At 46.1% G+C, this 16999-nt stretch overlaps 1 protein-coding gene across 4 annotated transcripts in view; it reads right to left on the bottom strand.

Moving 5' to 3' along the window:
• ACO1 (aconitase 1) overlaps positions 1 to 16999 on the bottom strand; it is an 88401-nt gene that overhangs the window by 4103 nt on the left and 67299 nt on the right. For all 4 annotated transcript variants that reach the window (XM_040360316.1, XM_040360308.1, XM_040360286.1 and 1 more), the window contains exons 16-19: positions 11056 to 11160; positions 8783 to 8925; positions 5040 to 5187; positions 3700 to 3822 (exon numbers count right to left, since the gene is read on the bottom strand). In XM_040360316.1, the coding sequence (XP_040216250.1) occupies positions 3700 to 3822; positions 5040 to 5187; positions 8783 to 8925; positions 11056 to 11160 (519 nt within the window). The remainder of the gene's footprint in view (positions 1 to 3699; positions 3823 to 5039; positions 5188 to 8782; positions 8926 to 11055; positions 11161 to 16999) is intronic.

Genomic DNA, 16999 nt, shown 5'->3' with positions numbered 1-16999 from the left:
CCTCAACGGAGGAACTTCAACCTTAAACTGCTGCCTGTAAAACCTTGCGACCAAAGGAGGCATCCGAAGATGCACTCACATTCACCTTGTAAAATTTTGGGAAGGTGTGGATTGACGACCAGGTCGCTGCCTTACACACCTGTAACACAGACGCTCGATGGCGGAAAGTCCAAGAGGCACCAATCGCCCTGGTCGAATGCACCGTAACCTGAAAGGGAGGCGCCCGCCCCTTTAGGGCATAAGCCTGGAGCACGACCTGTCTGATCCACCTAGAAATGGTGGCCATGATGAGACCGCCAGACCCTTTTTAGGACCAGTTACCGACACGAACAGTGAGCCCGACTTCCAAAACAGAGCCGTAGCAGACAAGTACACCCGTAGGGCACCGAACCACGTCCAAGGAATGCAAAGTGGCCTCCTTCGGGTTTTTTGGCCAAGGACATAAGGATGGCAAAACAATGTCCTCATTAATGTGAAAAGCCGAAACAACCTTTGGAAGGAATGACGGCTGCGGCCGCAGCACCACCTTATCCTTATGGATGACCAAGTAAGGAGCCTTGCAAGACAAGGCCGCCAGTTCAGATACCCGTCTGACCGACGTAATTGCCCCAAGAAAACACACCTTCTGGGACAGAGCCAACAAGGGAATCTTCTGAATGTCCTCAAACGAAGCCTCTTGAAGCACCGAAAGGTCTAAATTCAAGTCCCATGGAGGCAGTGGAGGGTGCACAGGACGGGCCACATGCCGAACCCCCTGCACAAACGTACCCACCAGGGAGTGCGCCGCCAAGGGTTGCTGAAAGTAGACAGCTAGAGCTGAAATCTAACCCTTAACCGTACTTAAGGCGAGAGCCTGATCCACTCCACGCTGTAAGAACAGCAGAATCCGGGACATCACGTATGTAAGGGGGTACCATTTCATCTCTTCACACAGAGATGTAGGCCTTCCACGTACGATGGTAAATCTTTTGTGAAGTAGACTTCCATGCTCGTAGTATGGTAGAGACCACCGAGCCCGACAGGCCTCGATCCTTCAGCACCTGGCTCTCAACAGCCACGCCGTTAAAGCCAGCAACTGTAAAGCAGGGTGAAAGATCGGACCCTGTGAAGAAGATCTTCTCTCAGGGGTAGACGCCAAGGGACGTCTGCCACCAGATGCACCAGGGACGGCGCGGCCAATCCGGAGCGATCAGGATTGTTGGTATCCCCTCGGCTTCCACTCTGCGCAGCGTAAATTAGGCGATAGTGACCCCATGGTGCTACCAACTCGTCTGACGCATCCGCCCACGGATCCCTTGACCTGGCAACGAACCGTGACACCTTCCGATTGAGACGGGACGCCAGAAGGTCCACGTCTGGAGTGCCCCATCTTTGGCACAGACTCTGAAACACCTCCGGGTGTAGCGACCATTCTCCTTGGTCTAGCGTTTGGCGACTTAGGTAGTCGGCTTGCCAGTTCAGCACCCCCGGAATGTACACGTCCAACAGAGCCGGAACGTACCTTCCGGCCCACCTGAAGATGTGCGCGACTTTCGTCGCTGCAGCCGAGCTCCGTGTGCCCCCCTAATGATTGATGTATGCCACGGCCGTGGCGTTGTCAGACTGGATCCTGACCGGTCGGTCCTGTAGACCCAGAGACCACTTGGAGAGACACAACTTGATCGCTCGGAGCTCCAGTACATTGATTGGTAGGCGGGACTCCTGAGTTCAGCGCCCTTGGGCTGACTGGACACCCCCCAGCCGGAGAGGCTGGCATCCGTTGTGACCACTGTCCAATGACACGGTAGAAATGATTTTCCGTCCCGAAGTACCGGACATGTCAGCCACCACACTAGGGAGGACTTGACCAGTCGACTCACCCGAAACTGGTAATCCAGAGACGAAGGAAGCTTGTCCTAACGTGACAGAATCTCTTTTTGCAACACTCGAGTGTGAAATTGGGCATACAGCACTGCCTCGAAAGAGGCCACCATCAGACCCAGCCCTCTCATGCAAAAGCGAAGCGACGCCCATTTCTGGGTCATCAACCGCAGACTGCAGTGTCTGTAGTTTTTCCGTTGGGAGGAAAACGCTCGCCTCTGAGGAGTCCAGGACTAACCCCAGGTATTCCAGCCGCTGAGACGGTACCAGTACTGACTTCTGGGTATTCAATAGCCAACCGAATTCTCGGAAGGTCTGACAGGTGATAGACACATCCTCTTCTAATTCTGAGCTTGAAGAAACTATCAGAAGAAGAAGGTCGTCCAGGTATCCTACGATAGCGATCCCGCACTGCCTCAGCAGGGCCAGAATCGGAGCGAGCACCTTGGTGAAAACCTGTGGTGCTGAAGCCAGGTCGAACGGGAGGGCCACAAATTGAAAGTGGTCCTCTCCGACCGCAAAACTTAGAAATCTCTGGTGTTTTGCACATATGGGGATATACAGGTACGCGTCCTTGATATCCAAGGATGCTAGGAAATCCCTCTGATTGAGCGCTGCTACTACTGAGCGAATCGACTCCATCCTGAATTTTTGCACTTTGACAAAGCAATTGAGGGCCTTGAGGTCCAGAATTGGACGAACCCCTTCTTTCTTGGGAACTACAAACAGATTGGAGTAAAACCCCTGAAACCGTTCCGTTGAGGGAATCGGCACAACCACTCCCCTGATCAGCAGATCCTGGACAGCCCCCCACAGATCCTTCCAGTGAGCTGGAGGTTGGAGGGAAAAAATCTGGAATGCACCAGCCGAACCACCATGCCAAGGCAAGGGGATACTACTTACCCGTCCTGCGACCACCGGCTGGAGGGATTCCAGACAGAACCAATGTCCGCTTACGGCATGGCTGTCGGCCCGGCACACTGTGACACGGCCATAGAGACCGGTCATATGTGTGCCCTGGAGCATATAACTCACCGGCCACCCCTGGAGCAACGGGGAATGTCGTGGACGGCCCAGCGCATAGCTAAAGGCCGGCACACGCTCGCTGGCCGAACATGGGGGGACTACAAGGATCGAGGATCCAGCCTGTCACCCAGTCGGCAGTTGATTGTATATCCCAGGATCCAAAAAATGCAGGAAAAACAAAATAAAAGCGAAAAATCGCCTAAAAACCTCCAGAGCACATGGGCCCAGAGGAGCCATGTCTTCTCCTAACGTTAGGCAGAAAATAACTGGGCCTGCATGATGCAGAGAGTGGGATGTCCCCTGGGAGGTGCTGTACTGAAAGAAGTGTTTCAACACTTGAAGTGCTGTTTTTTCTGGCTAAGTCTCTCCTGAAAGGAAGGATAAATAACCCTAAGGTCAATGCTGCTGTGTCCGTCCATGAACGGAAGAGAAATGTAAATTGTCACAATGTTTTGGAAAATTTATGTTTTTTTCCCCCCACAAACTTTAAAAAACTCGCCATGCCTCTTACTAAATACCTTGGACTGTCTATTTTCCGAAAAGGGGTCATTTGGGGGATATGTATGCTGTTCTGACATTAGGATTGATTGATTTTCAGACAAATACCATAGTTTGAGTTTGTGGACTTTCCTACAGACTAAATAATATATACTGACTTTTGCTATTTTCAAAGAAATGTAGTATACATGTCGGCCTAAATTTCTAAAGAAAGAATACTCATTTGCAAAAATGTATAACAGAAACGACAACCTCCGTGTATCTTTTTAATTTTACTTTTAGTGATGTCATGTTCCAATACTAAAATATGTTTACCTGCAAGAAAGGTCCTTTGGCTGCCCAGTCTCTGGAGCTTCCAGATCCATATTCCTTGCCAGTTAAGAGGATTAAATTATGGTCAGCCTGCTGATATCTCTCAGCTGCATCAAATATATCAAGCTAAAAAATAAAGAAAAGGAAAAAATTTAAGTAATCCAAATGATTATAACAACCATTATACAGTTTGCCAAGCCATTTCAGATCAATAAGGTAAGGGCATATACACTGTTCAAATTATCAAGGAAGTTACATTAACAGGTTTGAGTTAACAAAGGCACACCTGATACCAAAATATCACTCATCTTCCACATCTCTCCCACCCATCTAAAACTGCATTTTCAGTCTCCCTCAATGGGACCTGTGGTGTAAGTTTCATAGACTTCTGAGAAATATCAGACAAACAAAAAGGGAGCATAAATTTCATTATGCAGGTGTGGAGTCTGTTAAATTAAGCACTAGGGTCACCAATATCACATCAACTACCTGGGCAAACAGATAGAGAGAGTTTCTCAATTTAGTCTATGCTTGTTGAAAATACCAGTAAACTTAGATAGAAGGAATTCCATTTAAGATAAAGACTTAGGGGCAGATCCACAGAGCGAGTACGCCGGCGTATCTACTGATATGCCGGCGTACTTTCAAATTACCCACGTCGTATCGTTGTTTAGAATCCTCAAAACAAGATACGACGGCATCTGGGTTAGATCCGACAGGTGTACGTCTTCGTATGCCTTCGGATCTAAGATGCAATTCTTCGGCGTCCGCTGGGTGGCCTTCACGTCGTTTTCCGCGTTGGGTATGCAAATTAGCCATTTCTGACGATCCACAAAAGTACGAGCGGCCGTCGCATTTTTTTCCGGCGTCTCTAGTCGGCTTTTTCCGGCGTATAGTTAAAGCTGGTATTTCGTCGCGTATAGTTAGACCTGCCATGTTAAGTATGGCCGTCGTTCCCGCGTTTATTTTTTTTTATTTTTTTTTGCGTAAGTCGTCCGTGAATCTATGTTAAAAAAAATGATGTCCTTGGATTCGAAGTTTAAACAAGTAAGTTACAGCGGCGTAGCGCATCTCCCATACACTGCGCCGGTGCAGATCGCTGTGGATCTGCCCCTTAGTGATAACATTTTTGAAGAACATCTTATGTCATCAGCATATTCTCTGCCATTCTCATGTGTGGGTCTTAGTCAAGTACACAGGTGTTATTAACCAATCACAAGAGATGGATTTAAATGTTCACTTTATTGGAGATGTTTTAAAACCGAACTGCAAGCAAACAACTAAATCCATGGAAGAAATGCAAATATATGATTTGCCCACAGCCTGACCTGGGAAGTACTTACCGTTTCATTGGAAGGAAAATGTATAGTTAATGGAGATTGCTTGTTGATGAACTTGTTAAACAAGCGGATATTAGCAAATGTGCCTCTAGCCATGATGGCATCATTCCCTCTACGCGACCCATAGGAATTGAATTCTCTTGGCGTTAAACTGGAAGGAGGACGACAGGTTACAACAATACTGTGACTAGATGTCATTTCAAACTTTTTAGGAAATAAGATTTAAATTCTACTAGAGATTTGGTCATGAAATAAGGTTTCCTAAACAGGTGTACTTGCAAAATTACTGCTCTCTGTGCGGTCAGAACATTCCTCTCCATTAGAAATCTTCTATAGGGAAACTGGTAATTCTGGGAGTGTTTATCCAATTATTATAAAAATATACCAGATTGAATGAACATAATCAACAGTGTAAAACCTTCCAAAAAAGCAATATAGCAAACAGTTTTATAACACAAAAAAAATATATCAAGTCCGTAAAAGTGGTTGTAAAGGCAGAAGTTTTTTTTACTTAAAATGCATCCTATGCAGCCCCCACACACTTACCTTCTCTATCCAGTGATGTCCACGAGTGCCTCAGCCACCCAGGACTCTGCCTCCCGATTGGCTGAGACACAGTAGTGGTGCCATTGGCTCCCGCTGCCGTCAATCAAACTCAGTCAATCAGTAGAGAGAGGAGGTAGGGCCAATCCGCAGCTCTATGTTTGAATGGACACACAGCGCTGCAGCTCAGGCTCGGGTGCCCCCACAGCAAGCCGCTTTCAACATGAGGGGCCAGGAGCTCCAGCCAGGGACCCGAGAAGAGGAGGATCTGGGCTGCACAGGGCAGGTAAGCGTGACTTTTCTTCTTTTATTAAAATAACAGACTTTACAATCACTTTAAAGGCCTCAAAGAGTCCATAGACCAAACCACATAACAGAGTTAAACACCAGTAGGTCCTTAGACTTTGATTGGATCTCAGTGACTGTATCAACTGGTTAGGAATAATACAAATATGAGCTTACCAGATGACTTGACTCTTGAGAAGAAAAGAGTCAAATCACGCTTGTATATAATGGTTATGAAGCCACAGTACGCCAGGATCCTCCATCATGATCTCCATGCTCACACGCGCTTAGGAAGACTGAAGCTTTGGGAGGCCGGAAAGAAAGAGCGCCACACTTCCATAGTGCAAAATCCCTGGTGGGATACTTTATTATAATTGTACACCGTAATAGGCACCAGAACAAACCACAATTTCCACATTGTTTTTCACGAATGTATATGCGTGGTGACATCATGACTTCTGGCTCCGGAATAAGTGATGCATGGACGATTATGAAAAGCATTGTGTGAATTTTAGTCTGTTTTGGTGTCAATTACGGTGTACATTTCTGCTGGCATTTTAAGTATAATAAAGTATCCCACTGAGGATTGTACACTATGGGAGGGTGGCGCATGGTCTGTCTTCCCGAAGCATCGGCCTGCCTAAGCATGTGCGAGTGGGGAGTGACAGAGGACGCTGTATAGTGTACTGAGGCTTTATAACCATTCTTACATAAGCGTGATTTGCCTCTTTTCTCACCAAAAGTCACCTCGTCTGGTAAGCTCCTGTGGGTAATATTTGCAGTGAACACCGGGTGTATTCCTAATAGACTAGACGTTCACTGAGATCCTATTTGAGTAGAAGGACCTGCTGGTGTTGGACTCTTTATCTGGTTTGGTGTATGGACTTTCTTTGCGTTAATATACAGTACAGACCAAAAGTTTGGACACACCTTCTCATTCAAAGAGTTTTCTTTATTTTCATGACTATGAAAATTGTAGATTCACACTGAAGGCATCAAAACTATGAATTAACACATGTGGAATTATACATAACAAAAAAGTGTGAAACAACTGAAAATATATTTCATATTCTAGGCTCTTCAAAGTAGCCACCTTTTGCTTTGATTACTGCTTGGCACACTCTTGGCATTCTCTTGATGAGCTTCAAGAGGTAGTCACCTGGCGCAGCACCCCATCACTCTCCTTTTTGGTCAAATAGCCCTTACACAGCCTGGAGGTGTGTTTGGGGTCATTGTCCTGTTGAAAAATAAATGATGGTCCAACTAAAACGCAAACCAGATGGAATAGCATGCTGCTGCAAGATGCTGTGGTAGCCATGCTGGTTCAGTATGCCTTCAATTTTGATTAAATCCCCAACAGTGTCACCAGCAAAGCTCCCCCACACCATCCCACCTCCTCTTCCATGCTTCATGGCGGGAACCAGGCATGTAGAGTCCATCCGTTCACCTTTTCTGCGTCGCACAAAGACACGGGGGTTGGAACCAAAGATCTCAAGTTTGGACTCATCAGACCAAAGCACAGACTTCCACTGGTCTAATGTCCATTCCTTGTGTTCTTTAGCCCAAACAAGTCTCTTCTGCTTGTTGCCTTTCTTTAGCAGTGGTTTCCTAGTAGATATTCTACCATGAAGGCCTGATTCACACAGTTTCTTCTTAACAGTTCTAGAGATGTGTCTGCTGCAAAAGGTGGCTACTTTGAAGAACCTAGAATATGAAATTTATTTTCAGTTGTTTCACACTTTTTTGTTATGTATAATTCCACATGTGTTAATTCAGAGTTTTGAAGCCTTCAGTGTGAATCTACAATTTTCATAGTCATGAAAATAAAGAAAACTCTTTGAATGAGAAGGTGTGTCCAAACTTTTGGTCTGTACTGTATATACGTTTCTATATTTTTTTGCAATGTTACAAAGAAATGTATATTTCAGTTTTGTGGTATAAAAACCGGTTTGCAATATTGCTTTTTTGGAAGGTTTTACACAGTTTATCATTTTGTTCCTTCAGTCTGGTATATGTTATACAATAATTGGATATGGGTGGCATATCTTTTATATTATATAGTTTGATGTGTTGTCCTGCACATCTATTTGCTGCTGTTTATACACTTAGAAAATACCATTTATTTTAATTCTAGGAGGGTTAAATCCACTCATTACGGGATACAGCATTGACATGATGGTCAGCAGGTAGAAACCAGTGGAAGCTGTGGAAACCCTGGCGGATTGACATTCTAGGACGAGTTTGCCTGTGGAAATTACAGAAAGATATCTACTGAATGGGACAATATTCTGGCAGAGGGAAGGGTAAGTATTCCCTCATTTATTTTGCAGGTGTTTTTATTTCATGATAGGGCTGATTTAAATATTTTGAAAGTTGATGAAAAAAAACTTTGTATAAAAAGGCGGCTATAATACTGGTCTGCTCTTCTGAAATTTCTGGTTACCTAGTTGTCATGCTGATCCAGTGGCTCATTACTTTGAGTTACTGACTTAAAACATGTATGTGGATCAGGATTTCAGACTCTTTAACTTCATACTAATTTCTGATCTTGAAATTTTTGAAGCCAGAGGTAGTCAGGCAACCAGAGTTTTCAAAAGGCGGTCAGCAAAAACAGCCTCCGCATTTCTGTGTGCAAAATTCTATTCAACTTTTAGAGAATGTGTCAGCAACTCCTATGTCATGTACCAATATACTTAGGTTCCATTCTATGACCTTCTTAGTTCAATCTCTTTAGTCTGAGTATTGAAAAATGTCAAAAAGATTTGGCCCAACACTTATCACAGATGAAGTGAGCTGTAGAACAGGAAGACATATCCAAGTAAACTGTGGGATCTTCAGACTACATACAGGGGACAAAAATCAGGCCTAATATCGCATCAAACACCTTATGCATGATGCCAAGCTTGTATCTTGCTTACCCACGGTTGGTTAAAAAGCGAGCAGCAGGGCTATTTCTTGCAATATTTCCAGCAGGAGAAATGTGGTCAGTAGTTACAGAATCACCCAGGTTTAGGAGGACATAGGCATCCTTGATGGGTTTCGGTGGCACAAGTTCCATTGTCTAAAGAAAAACACAAGAGAATTCATTAAGCAATAATGCATTACCGTATTTGCCGGTGTATAAAAGGCGACTGGGCGTATAAGACGACCCCCTATTTTTACAGTTTAAGATTTTTTGCCTGTACTCACCGTATAAGACAACCCCCCTTCCGAGGCTTCTGATGCTTCATATTTTTTCCTTCTGGAGCCATATTCTTCTTCCTTCTTGCTGGAGCCAATCACAGCGAGCAATGTATTCTATTAATGAACACAAAGCCTGCTTGGATTGGCAGATGCTGTAACATTAGCCCACGCCTCTCTGTCTCTCAAAGCCAATCTGAGCAGGCTCTGTATTCATTTGAATACATCGCTCACCGGGATTGGCCAAGCGGTATATACTGTATGTAGCCAAAGCTACATACAGTATTACTGCACATCCAGCAGGCATCTGAGCAGCTGACCCGGCGTATAAGGCTCCATTCACACCTAGGCGTTTTCACGCCCGCCGCTATTGCAGCCTGCAATACGCTGGAGGGGTGATTTAACATTGTCGGCTATGGAGATGGTTCACATCTCCACGCCGAACGCCGAAACGCCTGAAGCGCAAACAAGTCCCTGACCCTTTTTTTTCAGGCGTCTTCAGCGTTCAGCCATATTACACAATGTGTAATCACCCCTCCAGTGAAAATCGCGGTAAAAAACGCTGCAATTTGTCGCGGCAAATCGCGGTAAAAAAACGCCGCAAATCGCCTAGGTGTGAATGCAGCCTTAGACGACCCCTGCTTTTTGGCCAGTTTTTTTAAGTGTAAAAGGTAGTCTTATACGCCAGCAAATACAGTAATTTGCCATACTAATTATTATTTCCAGCCATAGGTCTGTTCTTTTATGTCTCCAACAGTCCTTGCTAAACATAACATTATAGCTTAGTGAATTACACCCAATAGGAAACATATTTAGAGCGGAGTTAGATTTACTAAAGCTGTTGCACTCAGAATCTGGTGCAACTGTGAGTGGTAGCCAATCAGCTTCTAACCTCAACTTGTTCAAAGCCGATAGGTTTCTATGCATAAGTGAGCCTGATTTTGAACTCTCCAGTTTTCGTAAATAAACCCCACAGTGCATTACAGCACTTAGCTCGACTGACGGAAATGACCGTTTTTTTTCTCTCTATTTTATATAAAAATATTTAAAACAAATGGAGGAATCATAGTACCCAGATAAAGTTACCTTCAAATATTATATTCGTGACACTAGCTCCTACCTACCACACTAGTCTTGATTTCTGTTCTTTTTAAATAAATCTATAAATTGGAGAAATGTGGGGGCTACTCACGATGACTTGTATTTGAAGGAGCATGCTTAACAGCTTGCCGACCAGCTGCCATCATTATACTGCGGCAGGTTGGCACAGCTGCGTGAATCGCCGTAGGTGTATGTTGGACGCGTTAAGAGCGATAGGGGGTGCCGCTCCTGCGGTGGAACGCCAGAGCCGATTCACGTGGCTGCGATGTCCCCTGGCCACCCGCAATCGCTCAAGAGAGCCAGAACTGCGACACTGTGCATGTAAAACAAAAAGATCCCCGTTCTGACAGGGGAGTAGAGAACAGCAACCTCTCTCCTCCTCCAGACAGTACAGGAACCCCCAGTTAGAAACACCTCCCTAGGGGACACTTAATCCCTTCTCTGCCAATGACATTTATACAGTAATCCGTGGCTATTTTTAGCTCTGTTCGCTGTATAAATGTCAATGGTCCCAAAAAAAGTGTCCAATGTCGAAGTACTGCTAAAAATCGCAAATCACTGAATAAAAAAAAAATCTATCCCCCATTTTGTATGCACGATCATTTTTGCACAAACCAATCAATCAATGTATGACAACTGTGATTATTTTTTTTTACCAAAAATATGTAGATGAATATATATATTTGCCTAAACTGATGAAGACATTTTTTATTTATTTTTTAGATATTTATTATAGCAAAAAGTAATAAAATAGTGTTTTATTTTTCAAAATTGGCGCTCTTTTTCGTTTATAGCACATAAAATAAAAAAAACGCAGAGGTGATCAAATACCACCAAAAAAAAAAATCCATTCTTACTTTATTTCATGTATGAAAATGAAAACCAAGTCAGGAAATTAAATTACACATACCAAGTTGTCGAAGAACGGAGGGGATTTGATGTAGGTTGAATTGGCATCCCAAGGATATAACTGATCAGTTGGTGCTTTCAAATTATTCCAGCTCTCATTTACTTTCTGCAAATACAGTTTACTATATGTTAGTGCATTTTGTGTCCATTCTTTTTCGGTTTCATCGAAATTCAAATTTAAAACTGTCAAATAAATTAAAAGTGCCAAGGAGAACTTTTTAAAGCATACACAGATAAAAGTATTTTCATCATCATAACAGCTCATTTAGAAAAAAAAAAAAACAATTAAAAAAAAAAAAAAAAATAAACTCCCTGGATTGTTCTTAGCTCCTTCCCGCCACATGTACTCTTATATAATGTCTCACAAAAGTGAGTCTACTTCCGTGGGACTACAGTGTATGCATACATGCGTTTGTGCTGGAAGCATGCTGCTGAGCTGAGAGCCCCAGTTCCTGTACCAACAATTAGGAACCAGGAAGCCCAGTTCTCAATCACCTGATCGCTGTAATAGCCTCTGATGGGCATCACAGTGAACAGTTACTGTATATGCTGCCACTGTTTTTTTTCCCTCTTGAATTGAGAAAAAGATGCAATGCATCTCTATCCTGCTAGAGGAGAAAAAATGTAAAAACAAAAGCAAGTGTGTGTGTGTAAAAAAAAAAAAAAAAAAAAAGTGATCACGGTTTGATTTAGGTCAGAGTCCGTGTATTTTGGATTGGATAAAAATAAATAAAAAAAATAAAATTCAAGTTAGGCTTACCGGTAACTTGTTTTCCAGAAGTCTTTCAGGACAGCACCTTGAGATATCATGATCCTCCCACTCCATCAGGAAACACCTTCTTTCATCCTTTTAAAAGGAGGCCCCTCCTTGCACTCCTCAGTTGTTATAGAGAAAACCTCCGGCCCCGGCTGGAACACACAAGCATATATGTAAGTCACAGCATAGTACATCACAAACAATAGGGCGGGTCGTTGCTGTCCTGAAAGACTTCTGGAAAACAAGTTACCGGTAAGCCTAACTTGAATTTTCCCGAGGCGTCTTTCAGGACAGCACCTTGAGAGGACCACAGAGACTTACTACCTTAGGGCGGGACGACAGCTTGTAGGACCTTCCTGCCAAAAGCCTGATCACTAGCTGAGGCGAGGTCCAACCTATAGTGTCGCACGAACGTGTGGAAACTTGACCACGTCGCTGCCCTGCAGATTTGCTCCGGCGTGGCACCAGCTCTTTCTGCCCAGGAAGTTGCGAGAGCTCTGGTCGAATGGGCACGGATACCTTCTGGCGGAGTCAGGCCTGACTGTAAATAAGCCTCCCTGATAGCCAGCTTCAGCCATCTAGCTAGTGTTCCCCTAGATGCCTGCTGACCCCTTTTGTTACCCCCAAAAAGGACAAATAAAGAATCCGAGCGTCTAAACGGGTTTGTTATTTCTAAATAATACAACAAGACCCGTTTGACATCCAACATATGAAAAAATAATTCTTTTTCACCCGAAGGGTTAGAACAAAAAGTGGGAAGTACAATGTCCTGTACACGATTCCTGTTAGAAGCCACTTTGGGCAAAAACTTAGGGTAGTGCTTAAAACTGACCCTATCTGAAAATATACATAAATAAGGCTCCTTCACTGACAGGGCCTGCAACTCGCTGATCCTACGTGCTGAGGTAATAGCGATTAAAAATAAAGTTTTAAAGGTAAGGTTCCTAACTGAAGCTTCCCCTAAGGGTTCAAAAGGCTTGCTTGCCAAAGATCTCAAGACCACTGAGAGTTCCCACTTCGGGAAATCCTTTAACCTTGGTGGTCTAGACCTCAAAAGAGATCTAAAAAATCTCACCACCAATGGTTCTATGGCTACAGATCTTTCCAAAAACACTGAAAGTGCGGATACCTGTACCTTAAGGGTGCTAACAGCCAAGCCCTTATCAGCCCCCTCCTGTAAAAATTCCAGGATAGATTTTAGTTCCCTAGGGTCCTGACTCGAAGAGCTACACCAAGAGGAAAAAACTTTCCAAACCTTGGTGTAAATGGCTCGGGTTACTTTCTTCCTGCTGTTGAGTAAGGTGGAAACCAAGCGGTCGGAGAACCCCTTTCCACTCAGGATTTCCCTTTCAGAAGCCACGCGGTCAAGGACAGCCGTGCCACATCTGGGTGAGAAATTGGACCCTGAACTAGGAGGTCCTGCCTGAGGGGCAGGTGCCAGTAAGGCCTGGTTGACAAGGCTAGAAGCGTTGCAAACCATGCCCTCTTGGGCCAGAATGGGGCGATGAGAATGACCGGCACACTTTCTCTCTGAACTTTCCTCAGAACTAGGGGAATTAGCTGAAACGGGGGAAAGGCAAAGCAGAGGCAGAAATCCCAGGGATGTGACAGAGCGTCTACCCCTAGGGACCCATCCCCCCGACTCAGCGAAAAGTATTTTCCTACCTGGGAGTTCTCCCTCGAGGCAAATAAGTCTACCTCTGGGAGACCCCACCTGCTGGTGATCTCTGAGAAGACCTCCGCATTCAGGGACCACTCTGACTCCCGAATCTGGTGTCTGCTTAAGAAATCCGCCACCGTATTGAGGGACCCCTTTAGGTGTAGGGCTGTCAAGGAGAGCAAATTGCTCTCTACCCAGGAGAGAATCTCTGTGGCCAGGGACAGAAGCGAAGGGCTTCTTGTACCCCCCTGCCTGTTCAAGTATGCTACTGTTGTAGCGTTGTCCGATAGGACCTGAACATGATGGCCTCTGAGAAATGGAGCAAACTCCACTAGTGCCAGGGCCACCGTCTTTAGTTCCCTCCAATTTGAGGAATGCAGGGCTTCCTCCCTTGACCACCTCCCCTGTGAAAATTTCTCTTCTAGATGCGCTCCCCATCCCCAGGCGCTGGCATCCGTGGTGAGCCTCAGTCCCACGGGGAAGGACCACTCCAGACCCTCTGCAAGCACCCGCTGGTTTTTCCACCAGTAAAGGGATCTTACTACCCGGGCCGGAATTTTTACCCGGGTGTCCAGAGAACTGGTTTTCCGATCCCATGTCTTTAAAAGAAAAGCCTGCAGGGGCCTGAAATGTAACCTCGCCCATTGGACCGCCGGCATGGTGGAGGTCAAAATTCCTAGGGATGCCATTACCTGTCTGACCGTCAAAGACTGATGGGACTGAAGCAACCGAACAGTGTCCAAGACCTTGGATGCTTTTTCTGGGGGGAGAAAAATTCTCTGGTTCCGCGAATCCACCTGGTATCCCAGAAAACGAATCTTCTGAGAAGGAACCAGGGCGGATTTTTGAAGGTTTAAAATCCATCCTAGGGATTCCAAATGGGTTCGCGCCAGAGAAAGATCCTTCAACAAATTTTCCTCTGAGGGAGCAAAGAAGAGGAGGTCGTCCAAGTAAGGGATGACTGCTATTCCTTGTAGCCGCAGCGGGGCTAAGGCTTCCGCCAGCACCTTCGTAAAGATCCGAGGTGATGATGACAGCCCGAAGGGGAGGGCCCTGTACTGGAAGTGCTGGACTTGACCCCCCATCTCTACCGCCAGTCTGAGAAATGTCTGGGACTGAGGGGAGATAGGTACGTGAAGGTACGCATCCCTCAGGTCTATCGACCCCATGTAGCAATCTGGCGTCAGTAGATTCCGGATTGAGAATATTGAATCCATTTTGAATCTCCTGTACAGGACACATCTGTTTAAGGGCTTTAAGTTTAATATCAGCCTGAACTTCCCCGTAGGTTTCCTTACTAGGAATACATGGGAATAGAACCCTCTGCCCTGTTCTACTAGGGGAACCCTGACCAACACCCCCTGCTGTTGAAGTTCCAACAACGAGGACTTTAGCGCTACGTACTTCACTGGATCCCTTGGGGCCTGGGTGACCAGGAATCTCTTTGGTGGGGTTTCTGAGAATTCTATAGCGTATCCCTGAGCTAGAGTGGTCAGTATGTACTGGTTGTTTGATACAGCTGACCACTGCGGAAGGAACCCCTGTAACCTCCCGCCTACCCTCAGGGTCGAGTCATTGCGGCTTATTGGCAGGCGCAGGAGGATGGAAAAGGACTCCCTTTCCTTTGCCCTTCTGCGCTGCCCAGTTCCTTTTTCCTTGCGGTCTTTTTCCCTTATCCTGCTGCTTAAAGGCCCGAAAAAAACGCTTGGGAGGGGGGTTCTTATTTTTGACCGGGAAGGCCTTCTTCTTGTCGGCCGTCCTGTCCAGGATACTATCCAGTTCAGGGCCGAAGAGAAGATCCCCAGAAAACGGGATTCCACACAGCTTGCTTTTGGAGGCTGTGTCACCAGGCCAGGTCTTGAGCCATAAAGCCCTTCTGGCTGAGTTGGCTAAAGCAGCGGATCTAGCGGACATTTTGATCGCCTCGGCCGAGGCATCTGCCATATAGGCTACGGCTGCAGAAATGGTAGAAAAAGAGTCCAAAATGTCCTGTTTTGGGGAGTCTGCCTCAATATGAGCTTTGAGTTTGTCTAACCAGAACTCTAAGTTGCGTGCCACACAGGTGGTAGCCATGGCAGGCTTGAGGTTAACCATAATAGACTGCCAGGCTTTTTTAAGGAGAAGATCCATTCGCTTATCCATCGGGTCCTTCAGGATCCCCATATCCTCAAAAGGATAAATCTGTGGACCTAGACACCTGGGAAAAAGCTGCGTCGAGTTTAGGAATTTTGTTCCACACGACTGATGGATCTTCTCCAAAGGGAAACCTCCTTTTGTGGGATTTTGAAAAAAATGGTTTCTTTTCTGGGTCCTGCCATTCCCACAAGATTGTTTCGGAGATGACCGGGTGAACTGGAAATGTACGCCCCTTGGGCTCGCAGAGACCGGCATACATGCGATCGTGCAGGCTTAAGTCCCTCTTTTCCTCACTGAGACCTAAAGTGGCATAAATAGCCCTGAGGAGGCCATCCACATCCTCCAGGGACAGCTTAAATTTTGAGGGAGGCTCTATTTCTTCCTCATTTTCTGAGTCCTCACTAGAGGGGGCCTGAGGCCGACTATCCCTGGACCCCTCGTTATCAGAGGGCCTAGGAGCCCACCCTGTCTCCTGCGAAGACTGTGATGTGGAGGGCTGAGAAATGGTGACAGGAGCTAATGACTCTCTCATAGTCTGAAAGGTGGCCAAAAGCTCATCTTTGACAGAAGCCATCAATTCCTCTCTGACTGAGGCTGACTCTTTCTGTACCAAGGCTGCTATACATGCCTTACACCATGGCTTCTTCCAACTTTCCCCCCATTTTCTCCTTACAAGAAGGACATCTCTTTTTTTCAGGCTTGACCTAAAAAAAGGAACAGGGAGAGAAGAAAAAATATAGGGGGATCCAGCATGAGACCCGGTCTCAATAAACAAACATGACCCCCCCCTCACCTAGGTGCACTTAGGAACAAAAGGTGTCCACCCGTGCCCTGACAGGCCCCCATGCCACTGGAGGGAAAAAAGTGAAGAGACCGAGAGAGAAATCCCAAAAAAGGAGAGAACCCTCACCCCTGGGGAAAAACAGACTTACGTTGCTGCTTCCCGCCGAGGTCCTGCTGGTGCCCGTGCCTGTCTCCACCGCTGATGCATCTGCAGTCTCCATCGCAGGAATCCGCGTTCTCTGTGGCATCCACGGCGCTTCCCGGACTCCAATAGCGCCGCTGCGCCGGACCAGGAAGCGGAAGTAGGCTCCAGCGTCCGCCCTACCCCTCCTCCTGGCGCGCCGGAAATGACGCGCCTCTCCGGCGACCAGGCTACGCCAAAATGGCGACGCCCCGCAAAAACGAGGCACCTCACGATCGCCGAAGGCTGGCTCCACTGAGCACCGGGAGAGAGAGGAGCCCGACTACCATCACCGCCGCGCGGGTGGCACGGGAGAGCGGACAGTCCCTGAAAAAAAGGTAAGGGAAAAGGGTCAGTTTTTCAGGCAGCACCTGAGACATCAGACCCTTCCCAAGAAGATGCTCCCTCCGGAGGAGGAAACACAAAAA

The sequence above is a fragment of the Rana temporaria genome, chromosome 1 (assembly GCF_905171775.1).
Source record: "Rana temporaria chromosome 1, aRanTem1.1, whole genome shotgun sequence".
NCBI lineage: Eukaryota > Metazoa > Chordata > Amphibia > Anura > Ranidae > Rana > Rana temporaria.
Note: the sequence above shows the minus strand (reverse complement) of the source record. Positions and strands in the feature narration are given on the sequence as shown.